General features: G+C 40.7%; 1 protein-coding gene across 1 annotated transcript in view; it reads left to right on the top strand.

Annotated features, from left to right (window-relative positions):
* The first annotated feature begins 11,144 nt into the window (after positions 1–11,144).
* Positions 11,145–12,501, top strand: part of LOC104825976 (linoleate 9S-lipoxygenase 5, chloroplastic-like) — a 3,983-nt gene continuing 2,626 nt past the window's right edge. The window contains exons 1-4 of the mRNA XM_010558451.1: positions 11,145–11,173; positions 11,676–11,855; positions 11,954–12,246; positions 12,342–12,492. Coding sequence (XP_010556753.1) covers positions 11,684–11,855; positions 11,954–12,246; positions 12,342–12,492 — 616 coding nt within the window. The 5' untranslated portion in view covers positions 11,145–11,173; positions 11,676–11,683. The remainder of the gene's footprint in view (positions 11,174–11,675; positions 11,856–11,953; positions 12,247–12,341; positions 12,493–12,501) is intronic.

The following is a 12,501-nucleotide window of genomic DNA, read 5'->3' as shown; positions in this document are numbered from 1 at the left end:
ATAGTACCGGTTGACGAATTGAGTCGGTATTATCCTGTTTCAATGATGCATGGAATAAATATTGGGAATAAATGAATTGAAATGGAATATTGCATGAAATTAAAAAAGGAATAATTGAAAATATTGGAATTCTTGTGTTGAAATACTAGTTGACACCATTCTTCATGAGAATGGGCTCTCCGGGCTCAACCCGAGCTGTTCACTAAGCATTATGCTTAGCCCTCCGCTGTTGAATTTTTCAGATCCCGAGGAGCACAAGTAGCGCACTTTGGATGGCGACGACTTTGTGAAGGCAGCATTATGTACGAATAAATGTTTCTTTTTCTTGTATGTTTTTTTATTGTGGAACAAGGTTCCACGTGAAAAACGGTTCCACGTGGAAAACGGTTGTGTTTAAGTACGTTTTTGGACATGTGTTGTTTTGAAAGATATGTGATGTTTTTATTCCGCTGCGTATTTGTATGGAAAAATGATTTTTTTTTAAATTCCCGTGCTTTTGATATTATTATATTTTATTGGTTTTAGTCCATGTGGCATGTCCTGTATACGGGATATGAGATACGGTGTCACAGCTACCGAACGTTGAAATTGCCCTCACATACCAACACGAGACCTTTCAACGTGTTTTGTCATCAGTCGCATTCATACCAAGAAACACTTCTCAATAGGTTATCCACCCTTATATTGCTACTTTGGAGTTCTCTCGAGATAGACAATCGAAAAGGTAGGTGAACCTTGTTGATAGGAGTAGCTCAATTAATTCTTTTAAGTTATCTTAGACCGTATAGTCGCATACTTACAATGTTTTGAGTAGCTCAATTAATTTTTGTACCCCTCTAGCCTAGTGGTGCTCAGAGAGTCGCTCTTTATCCGTGCCACATGCCGACGATCACTTCCAACCCTTATTATAGCTCGAGATATCATACTAAAAATCCAAACCACGTAAAAAAGAGAGAGACCTTTGAATTTTGTATTTAAACTTTCACAAAGCCAGGTAGAAGCTTTAGCTTTTGTATATAAATTTTATCTCAATCTACACCTAATTTTGTTAGGGATGTTAAACGGGTCAACCCGACCCGACTTGAGCCTGTACTCAGTTTGAGGGTTTAAGTTCGAGCTCGAATCAGCCTGGATTTTTTTAGACTTTTAAAACATAGTCCAATATCCAACCTTATAAGACTTAGATCTGGGCTCAGGTTAGACCGACCCATTGGATTAGAGTTTTTTCTCTTTTTTTTAATTTTAATTATTTTCTCATATTTTTTTAAATCGAATTTTTAGATTAGTCGACCGAAACCAATTGGACTTAACCCGAAACTCGATTTGAGCTCCACCTAGAAGCAAGATTTTTTTCGGACCTATAAATTCAAACCCGAACCCGATCATTTTTCGGATGAGTTTAGACCGAATTTCAAATCTCGAACTAAAGTTGACACCATTAAGTCAAACCACTTTTAAATCATATAATATGTAGATACCAAAAGTAATTTCCTATGATTTTGATGGACGTTTTAAAAAATATGAGATAGTTAAATCTATAAATGGTAGTTGTCTCTGGATCATACGTACTACGAAAAACAAAAAATATTCTTACACTTCTCCCATTTGATTGTAAGTATAAAAGTGTGTAAAGATCCAGAAGACTATAACCAGTTAATTTTGTGCAAATGTGATGACAAATTCAAGTATGTGTTTATCGTTCTTGTTTATATGATCTTCAATGGTGAGGTGTGATCTTTCTTCTTCTCCAAATCCCTCTCCCTTGCTTCCCAAGCTCCAACATCTTCTTCAAGGATGATTATTTGAAAGTGTTGCCAAGTCCTCTTTCCTCTCCGCCTCGTTCTTGTTTATATGGTCTTCAATGGTGAGGTGTGATCTTTCTTCTACTCCAAATCCCTCTCCCTTGCTTCCCAAGCTCCAACATCTTCTCCAAGGATGATTATTTGAAAGTGTTGCTTTCCCTTTTTGTGACAACCCAGGATACCGTAGGAGGGCAGAGAGTGATCGCCGGTGCGAGAGGCATGGACAATGGGTGGCTCCTGACGAGTTTCTGGGTAGGGGATACAAGGATGAATCGGATGCACCGAAATGAGAGGGATCCGAGTGCTGTGTAGGTATGGGACTACACAGTCTAAGATAACTTAAAGGAATTAATTGAGCTACTCATAACAACAAGATGCATCTACCTTTTCGGTTGCCCATCTCGAGAGAACTCCAAAGTTAAACATGTTGGCCTTGGAGTCGTCTTAGGATGGGTGACCTCCTGGGAAGTACTTTCCGGGATGTGTGCAAGTGAGGACATAACACACTAAAAGGTCTCGTGTTAGTGTGTGGGGATAGCTCTTGTAATGCCCCGATTCCCGAATAAACTATTTAAATTAATTTCGGGAATAAAATAGGGTAAAACAAGCCTAAAATATAAGGTAATTGGCATAAACATCGAATCAAGGGATAAGTGGGGCTAGAACACGTAGAAAACGTCGGGAAAACGAAGAAAAAATGACTAGACCGATCGGTCTAGAGTTAGACCGACCGGTCCAGCGAAAAACGGAGAAAAAGACGAAAAATCGGTCAAGACCGGACGGACCAGGGTGCAGACCGGATGGTCTGCACGTTCGCGAAACAGAATGGACGGACCAACACCAGAACGGATGGTCTGGGGTTTGGGGGAAAAAGTTGCCGAAATTCCAAACTTTCTTCCACCTTTCGGCCGCGATTATTGCGCGACATCTCGACCCCACGTGCCACCAGCCGCCACCCCTGTCTAGTGGACGACATCCTCTGGCCCTCCTGGCCACTCCAGCACCCTTAGGCCGCGAGAAGATGCCCATTTAACCGGCCTAAACAGAGTAACAGAGTCATCTCGAGCGGAAAACTAAGACTGCGAAAAAAAAGAGAAGGAGAGAGAGTTGGAGGACGAACAGGGACGAGGAGAGCTCGAGGAACCCTAGAGGGGCGGGCATAGAAGGATTCTGGAGAGTTTCAGAGCCTAAAACGACCCGTAGAACTCGCACAGGCTCGGACAAGATCACATATCACAGAAAAACCGAGGTGAGTGGTTTGGATTGTGTTTGTGAGATTCTATTTTCATGATTTATGGTGCAGACTATTGATTGTGCAAGAGTTAAGCACCTAGGAATGTTAAATATTTAGTGGGTAACGATTAGAATGAAATCGGATCAAAATTTGGGCAAAAATGGCGAAAAATTGGACTGAATCTTGTGAGGAAGACGAAGTCCTGGGTCCCAGACCGTCCGATCTCCGTGTGTAGACCGTCCGGTCTGGGACAAGACAGAACGAACATGTAGAACGAGCTGGGTCGACCGTTCCAGCAGGACCTACACCACCCGGTCTGAGAAACAAGAGAGGCATGGACAATGGACGGCTCCTGACGAGCTTCTGGGTAGGGGTACAGGGATGAATCGGACGCATCGGAACGAGAGGGATCCGAGGGCTGTGTAGGTATGAGACTAAACAGTCTAAGATAACCCAAAGGAATTAATTGAGCTACTCATAGCAACAAGATGCATCTACCTTTTCGGTTGCCCATCTCGAGAGAACTCCAAAGTTAAACGTGTTGACCTTGGAGTAGTCTTAGGATGGGTGACCTCCTGGGAAGTACTTTCTGGGATGTGTGCGAGTGAGGACAAAACACACTAAAAAGTCTCGTGTTAGTGTGTGGGGACAACTCTATCATTCTGTATCGGCCTCGGGTCGTTACACTTTTGATGAAAAGCAAAACTAGGTTTTTTCTCCTCTCAAACACACTTTTCTATTTTTGGCCAAATGCTGAAGTATCATTTTCAGGCGCCCGCTCGTCTAAGTTAGGCGGGCACTCATTTTTTTTCTTCTTCTTTGATCTTTCAGGTGCCCGCTCTTCGGCTTCGTCATTAACATTTCAAGCAGTCGCTCATTTATTGCAATAGGTCGCTCGTTTTGTTCAGTAGGTTGCCTGTTTTGTTCTACCATATTTTTGAGGCTCGCTCGTTTAGACGAGTAATCAACCTGAATTCTCTGAGTTTTTTTGGATCTCCAAATTGCGTTCTTTTGAATTCCCGTAAATATCAGCTTGCAAAATATTGAAGGAAAAGGGCCAAAATTATAGCCAACTAACATCTTAAAATGCCTAGAATATGTGCCAAACCGATGTGTATGACATTAATAAGTCTATATAAAACCCGTATGATCACTAGCATTGAAAGAATTCACGTTCGTAATTCACTTCCGTATGATTTTTAATGTGTTTGTAAAATCAAATATTCGAATTAATAGTAATATTCGGTTTATATTAAATATTTATTTTTGGAAAAAATATATTAAAACCCTGTATTTTTTCTTCGTCTCAATTTTAACTCTATATTTTTGTTATCCTATTAAACTATGTATTTATTATATTTAAAAATAAAATACCTACATTTTTAAAAAATTGACAAAAAATCCGTAAACACAAAAATTGACTTTTCCTTCATCGTAGTTTTATTTGATTGTTCTAAATGTACGTAACCATTGTTGCTCAATGGTTGTGTAAGCATCAACTGTTACAATATTTCATAAATATTCTCAATTAATATGATTCAATATTTGATCTAAAATATGGATTATATAATTAATGAGGCATAAATGTGATCAATTATGAAATGCGCCTAAACCATAATTTCGGTAAAGTTTAGGAGCTAATATGCAAATACCAAATGTAATTTCTTATGACTTAATGAGCGTTTTAGAAAATATGAGATAGTTAAATCTATAAATGGTAGAGATCCCTCGAACATATATACTAGAAAAACACAAAATATTCTTATGCTTCTCCCATTTAGTCGTAAGTCTAAAAGTGCGGAAAGATACAGAAGACTAGAACCAATTAATTTTGTGTCAATATAACGACAGATTCAAGTATGCGTTTATCGTTTTTGTTTATATATTCTTGATAAAATTTGTCATTAGATCTTTGTGATTTTAATATCCGCAGAAAGTTTTGTTAGATTTTTATCATTAACAATATACTTTTAGATTACATGCCATGACCTTATTAGATGTTGCCCTCATTTATCCGTGTTTGTAGATGATAAACATAATACTCACACATAATAACATGCGATCTTTTCATCAATGGCTTCCCATCACCATGATGTTGAATGCCTTTATGGAAACCCGATTCGTCGTAAAACATGGGTTCCATTCTCTAATTGATTGAAGATTTGAATTTGAAGTTGTACAATGATATTTCTTGCAACTGTAGTTTACGACAATTTATCAACTATAAGTCCGGCAACAACCTCATCTCAGATAGAGAGTTCATATTGCTTTCCTCTTTTCTTATGACCGATTAAACGAATTGTCATGCCTTTGAAATCTCCGATTACATATTTGCCTCCCGCTTTACGAAAGGTCTTTGTAATTTCATTGTAATTGTCGAACATTGTTACATTTCAATATTTGGAAATGACACCTTCATTTTATCCTAAAACACCCCTCATGTTTTTTTAATATTTGGAAATGACACCTTCATTTTATTTCTAACAATTTAAGCCTTGAAAATTGTTTATGTGGTATCTCGAGCTATTACGAGGGTTGTGAGTGATCGCCGATGCAAGTGGCACGGACAAAGAATGACTCTCCGAAGATCACTATGCCAGAGGGGTACAGGAATGAATCGAATGCATCAGAGTGAGAGAGATCTGAGAGCTGTGTAGGTATAGGACTACACAGTCAATGATAACTTAAAAGAATTGATTGAGATACTCATACCAACAAGATAAAGATACCTTTTTTTATTACCTATCCTAAGAGAACTCAAAAGTTAACCTTGTTCGCTCTGGAACAATCTAAAGATGAGTGACCTACTGCAAAGCATTTCTCGACATATGTGCGAGTGAGAACAAAACATGCTGAAAGGTCTCGTGTTGATATGTAAGAACAGTTTCAACATTCTGTAAGGGTCTCGGTAAAAATTTTATAGAAAAGAGTGTTTGAATGATTGAGTGAAGGAGAAAAACGTGATGGTGAAACTCGGAATCTATGGCCGAGTGAGTGTAGGACTTAGAGAAAGAGAAAGAAGATGAATTAGGGGTTGAATATACTAAATTCGCTTTATTCCCATGAAGAATATTACATCAGATGATATTGCATGTATACACATAATGAAAATAAAGAAAAAAGGAGGCTAAATACGAGAAAAGGTAACTACAAATTCACAAGTCATGAAAAATGCAATAAGCACGATATGTTGCCTATTTTGTCTCAATCATGATCCCAAACAATCCACGCCATATTCTGAACTTCCATGATGATTGTTGAACCTCTAACGGCCCCTCCAACTCCAAGTGATTTGTCATGCCATACACTTCGTTATTTCTTTCCATTTTCGGACATGTCTCTCGGAGCCCCTGGTAGTTCGAATTCAAATGACTCGTTCGACCGAACCGGCATTTCACGCTCAATGCTCCCTTGTCCGAGCATGTGAGAATGTCAAAGCATGTCTTTTCTTATAGTGTCTACGGTTATATAACTAACATTCGAACATGTGTGTTTTGCGACATGTATCGCGTAATGTATTTCCGCTGTCTACTCTGTTTCAAAAAGTGTTTTTGGATTTCACCGTTTTGCTTCCGTTTTATCGAGTTATCTTCTTGTTGTACATTTTGTATGTAAAATATTGAGGGATATATTTAACTGGAAGTTTTACATATCGAGTATGGTATTTCCTTTTCTATTACTAGGTCAAGATCATGTATGTGTTTGTATATAAACTAAAACTCTTGGGGAATAAGACGCAACCTTTTTCTGCCGTTCTCGATTCGATCGTGGTCTGTACCGTGACATGGTATCAGAGCCCGAACCACACCAAAACTCGAAGAAAACTTCTGATCAATGAACCTCGATGCTGACATCGAACTGATCTCGACCCCGACCCCGATCCCGACCCCTGAATCGAACCCTGACTCGACGACAACACCGACAATGACTCTGGCTACTCAAGTGATGGCACAATCGCCATCGGTCTCTTCTTCTACTGTAACCCATGATAAGCAGGTTTTCAGTGCTGTGACCACCGATCAATGGCAGACTTTGGTCGCTATTCTAAATGCAACTAAAGTCGGAGCCACTAAAACTCTCTCCGGTAAGCCTTCCATGGTTCCTTGGCTTCTTGATTCGGGTTGCTCCCAACATATGACAGGCGATTTAACAATTTTGACGAATGTATCCTCTATGTCACCATGTTCGGTGATTTTGCCGGATGGACGTCAGGTCATCTCGGCACACTCTGGTTTTGTTCTTCTTGCACCCAATCTCCGATTGTCGAATGTCTTCTTCGTTCCGGGGTTGCATTGCAACTTGATATCCATTTCTCAATTGCTGAACGGGAATGGTTGTTTTATCACGTTTGATCAAAAGTCATGTGTGATTCAAGACCGCACCACCAGGATGTCGATTGGTGCGGGTGAACTAGAAGCGAGACTCTACTATTTCCGATGTTCCGAGACTGTAGCAGCAACTAAGGTGGAGACTGAGCAGTCTTATGATTTATGGCACAAGCGGTTGGGTCATCCATCTTCAAAAGCTCTAGCGAAGATTTTAGGATTTGGTTTGACTGGCAGTATTTGTTCTGGGAATAAAGTTTGTGATGTATGCTTACGGGCAAAGCACAGTAGAGATTCTTTCTCTCGGAGTTCAAATAAATCTTCCGCCCTATTTGAGTTGATTCGCTGTGATTTGTGGGGCCCTTATCGTAAATCTTCATTTTTCGGTGCTACGTATTTTCTGACTATCGTGGATGATTTCTCTCGAGGGACTTGGATATATTTGCTGAATGGGAAATATGAGGCCTCAGTTCACCTTCGAAATTTTGTGGCTATGGTTGAACGACAATTTGATGTCTTGGTCAAAATGGTACGTTCCGATAACGGCTCAGAATTTCTTAGTTTGCGACCGTTTTTTTCTGAGAAGGGTATTATCCATGAAACTTCTTGTGTCGGTATTCCGCAACAAAACGGCCGCGTGGAACGAAAACATCGTCATATTCTCAACGTCGCACGGGCCTTATTGTTTCAAGCACATCTACCGGTGGATTTCTGGGGCGAAAGTGTACTTACTGCGGCATATTTGATCAATCGCACTCCATCAACCGTTCTCGCGGGTAAAACACCCTATGAGGTCATTCATGGAACACCTCCGATATACGATCGTCTCAAAATTTTCGGAAGCCTCTGTTATGTTCATAATCAATGTCGTGGCGGTGATAAATTTGCATCTCGTAGTTCACGTTGCATATTTGTTGGATATCCTTTCAGACAAAAGGGTTGGAGAGTCTACAACTTGGAAACAAAGACATTCCATGTCTCACGAGATGTTGTTTTTATTGAAGATGTTTTCCCTATTGCTCCCACTGAAACCGCCTCGTCGCCATCTCCTATTCCGACTTCGGCTGTCTCATCTTGGATCATCGATGAAGAGGACACTTTGCCTTTGTCGACTGCGCTCCCTGTTGTTCTGTCGCCTGAACCCGCCTTGTTATCGGATCCATCTCTTGCAGTTTCAGATTTGGCCATTTCCTCATCCGCTTCGGGAGACATGGAGGGTTCTTCCTCAACTCATGCAGATGAGGTTCCGTCCTCCTCTTCTGTCGATTCTCCGTCTCCAGCATTGTCTGACCCACAATCGATTTCTGGACAACTTGGCCAAGGCCAACGCAACAAAGTCAAGAGTCTGCTCCTCCGAGATTTTGTTACTAATGTTGTTCAAGTATTGAGCTCTGTTTCGTCTGATGCCTCATCCTCGTCCTCCTCTCCACCCCCAAGCACTCAATTTCCGATTGCAAACTTTGTCTCTTATGATCGGATTTCCCCAACACATAGGAGATTTGTTGCAGCTGTCTCTGCGGAACACGAGCCTCGGTCGTACAATGAGGCCGTTCGATATGACCATTGGCGCCAAGCTATGAAAGATGAAATCATAGCTCTTGAATCCAACCAAACCTGGACATTAGAACCGTTGCCAGCCCACAAGAAAGCCATCGGGTGTAAATGGGTCTTCCGTGTTAAATACCGTTCCGATGGCACGATCGAACGCTATAAAGCTCGGCTTGTTATTCTTGGAAACAACCAGACTGAGGGAATCGATTACGACGAAACATTCGCTCCGGTCGCCAAGATGGCTACTGTTCGGACATTTCTCGCTGTTTCCGCCGCTCACAAATGGGATGTTCATCAAATGGATGTTCATAATGCATTCCTCCATGGGGATCTCCATGATGAAGTCTACATGAAACTTCCTCCCGGTTTTTCTCCGACAATGCCGAATCAGGTTTGTCGTCTTCGAAAATCTCTGTATGGTCTTCGACAAGCGCCCCGATGTTGGTTTGCGAAGCTTGGCTCGGCATTACGGAACTATGGTTTTCATCAATAACAGTCAGACCATTCTTTATTTATCTTCAGTCAAGGTCACATCCGTCTTCATGTTCTAGTATATGTGGATGATCTTTTAATCACCGGGAACTCCTTGTCGGATATGGATGCGTTCAAGACCTATTTGAGTTCATGCTTTCGGATGAAAGACTTGGGTTCGTTAAAGTATTTTCTCGGACTTGAAGTTGCCCGCAGTCCTTTGGGAATTTCTCTCTGCCAAAGAAAGTATGTTCTAGACATTCTTTCTGAGACGGGATTACTTGGGGCTAAACCAGCCTCTTTTCCGTTGGACCAGAATCATCGTTTAGCGCTCTCGACGAGTCCTTTGCTGGATAATCCTGCCTCATATCGTCGTCTTGTCGGTCGACTACTTTACCTTCTTGCTACTCGGTCGGATATCACGTATTCTGTCCATATCTTATCGCAATTCATGCAAGAACCACGCGTGGATCATTGGGAAGCTGCTTTGCGTGTTGTCCGTTACTTGAAACGGAATCCCGGCCAAGGAATCTTATTTCGTGCAGATTCTGATCTCCGATTGTACGGATGGTTGGGCAGGTTGTCCTAAGTCTCGAAAATCCCTTTCAGGATGGATCATTCAGCTTGGGAAGTATCCTATCTCTTGGCGTTCGAAGAAGCAGCACACGATATCGCTCTCCTCAGTTGAGGCAGAATATCGCGCTATGTCCTCGGCAACATGTGAACTACTTTGGCTAAAAGGCCTTTTGTGCTCCCTTGGTGTCTCTCATCCGGATCCTATGATGCTTCACTGTGATAGCCAAACTGCACTCCATATTGCTGCGAATGATGTTTTCCATGACCGAACTAAACATATCGAGGTAGATTGTCATTTTCTCCGTCATCACGTCGGTAACAAGACCATTGTCACTCGGTATGTCTCCACTCTACACCAACTTGCAGACATCTTCACCAAGGCACTCGGCAAGAAGGAGTTTGACGTGTTTTTGGACAAGTTGGGCATATATAATCTCTATGCTCCAACTTGAGGGAGGATATTGAGGGATATATTTAACTGGAAGTTTTACATATCGAGTATGGTATTTCCTTTTCTATTACTAGGTCAAGATCATGTATGTGTTTGTATATAAACTAAAACTCTTGGGGAATAAGACGCAACCTTTTTCTGCCGTTCTCGATTCGATCGTGGTCTGTACCGTGACATAAAATGCACAAGAAAATGAGTTTTGGATCAACTATAATAAGGAATAGATTTTCTTAGTTACACCATCCACGATTCATGGGTGAATCACATTAGAAACTCTTTAAAAAGGTTAATTGTTATAAATTATGAATACAGCCGATGCTATGTTGGAAAGGCCAAATCAAATGCCAAATACATTACATTTTTGACGCACGAAACGTTGCTTTTAATTTCCTAAGATGCCGAAAGAATAATCTGTCTGAGCTTATTATAAAGCGTCAATGTTCGACTCACCATGCAATATATAATTATTATTAAATTAAGGGTTACAACGACAAAGTCATATGTGAGTATAATAATTTGGTGTCTGAGTATGAAGACATCGAAAAACCCATCTAATAAGGCTCAAAAATCTTTGAGAGTCTTACTCATCATTTAAATTTATTAAAGTGGGTTTTGAATTCATTGAACGACCATGACTTCAATTAATGAATTCTAAACTATAAAAGGGGTAATGTGGCTCTCTCATTCTCATCAGCAGTTCATATTTCGAACGAATCCATCGGTCTGGTGTTTGTGAAAGCTTAAGATCAAAGGTCCAATTCAGGTTTGTGATTTCGAGCAGAGCTTAATTTATGTGTAGCTTGTATCCTAGTTCTATATGATTTCATTTTGCTAAATTTTGTTTATTAGACGAAATTTATTTGGCTTACGTCCTTTGATGTTTGTAAGTACTGGCACTACGTGTGAATACGGCTAATTAACGATCAAACTATAGTGATTTTTTATTTTTGGCAGTTACGGATAATTGAAAAAACATCAACTATATAGCAAGTGTTGATGTTGAGTTCAGTTTTATTTTTCACTTAATTATACCCGGGAGATGTTGTGTATACGTGTATGCATGTAAACGTCAGAAAATAATTAGGTCAATATGATTGTATATACGTGTATGCATGTAAACGTCACAAAACAATTAGGTCACGTGATGAGATGTCATTAATTCCGCTATTCTTAGAATGTAATTGTTTTATTTTTCGGTAGTCGGTTTTGTTATATTCGTGTTGACCATAGACCTGAGTTTATACATGCTACATACATCAACACAGCGTAGACAATGGAGGGATCAGCCGCCAGTAAGATGACGATGATTCAAGGAGAAGTGGTCGTGATGAAGAAGAACGTGCTCGATTTCAAAGACGTCATGGCCTCTGTTCTTGACCGTGTCCACGAGCTCCTCGGTCGTCGTGTCACTCTCCAACTTGTCAGTTCTGTTCAGCCCGACCCAGGTTCTCTAAAACCCAACCCGACATTTTCTCAATTTTTAGGGTTTATGTTAGGGTTTCATTTAGTCACTACAAAAGCTAGCTGCGTGTGTGTGTCGTAGGAAATGAGAGGAGAGGGAGACTTGGAAAAGCAGCTCACTTGGCAAACTGGGTCAAGATAAAGTCGGCGGTGACAGCTGAAGAAACTGCGTTTGCGGTTGCATTTGAGTGGGACGAGTCAATGGGAACGCCGAGTGCGTTCGTGATCAAGAACCATCACCGTAGCCAGTTCTTTCTTAAGTCTCTCACTCTCCGTGACGTTCCCGGTGCCTCCGGATCCATCCACTTTGTCTGCAACTCTTGGATCTATCCTTCTCACCGTTATGGTTACGATCGTGTCTTTTTCTCCAACCAGGTAATTAATCACCATACAGTATTATGAGTTTCATATGTTGATGAATGTTTTGATTATGTATCTGATTGGTTCCTTTTTTCACTCCTAAAAATTAGGCGTATCTACCAAATGAAATGCCGGAATTGCTCAAGGAAATAAGGGAAGAAGAGTTGATGAATTTGAGAGGGAATGGGAAAGGAGAGAGGAAGGAGTGGGATAGAGTCTATGACTACGATGTTTTCAATGATTTGGGATCTCCGGACAAAGGTCAAGACT

The sequence above is a fragment of the Tarenaya hassleriana genome, unplaced genomic scaffold, assembly GCF_000463585.1.
Source record: "Tarenaya hassleriana unplaced genomic scaffold, ASM46358v1 Cleome1, whole genome shotgun sequence".
Lineage (NCBI taxonomy): Eukaryota > Viridiplantae > Streptophyta > Magnoliopsida > Brassicales > Cleomaceae > Tarenaya > Tarenaya hassleriana.
This window is presented reverse-complemented; position numbering and strand designations above follow the sequence as displayed.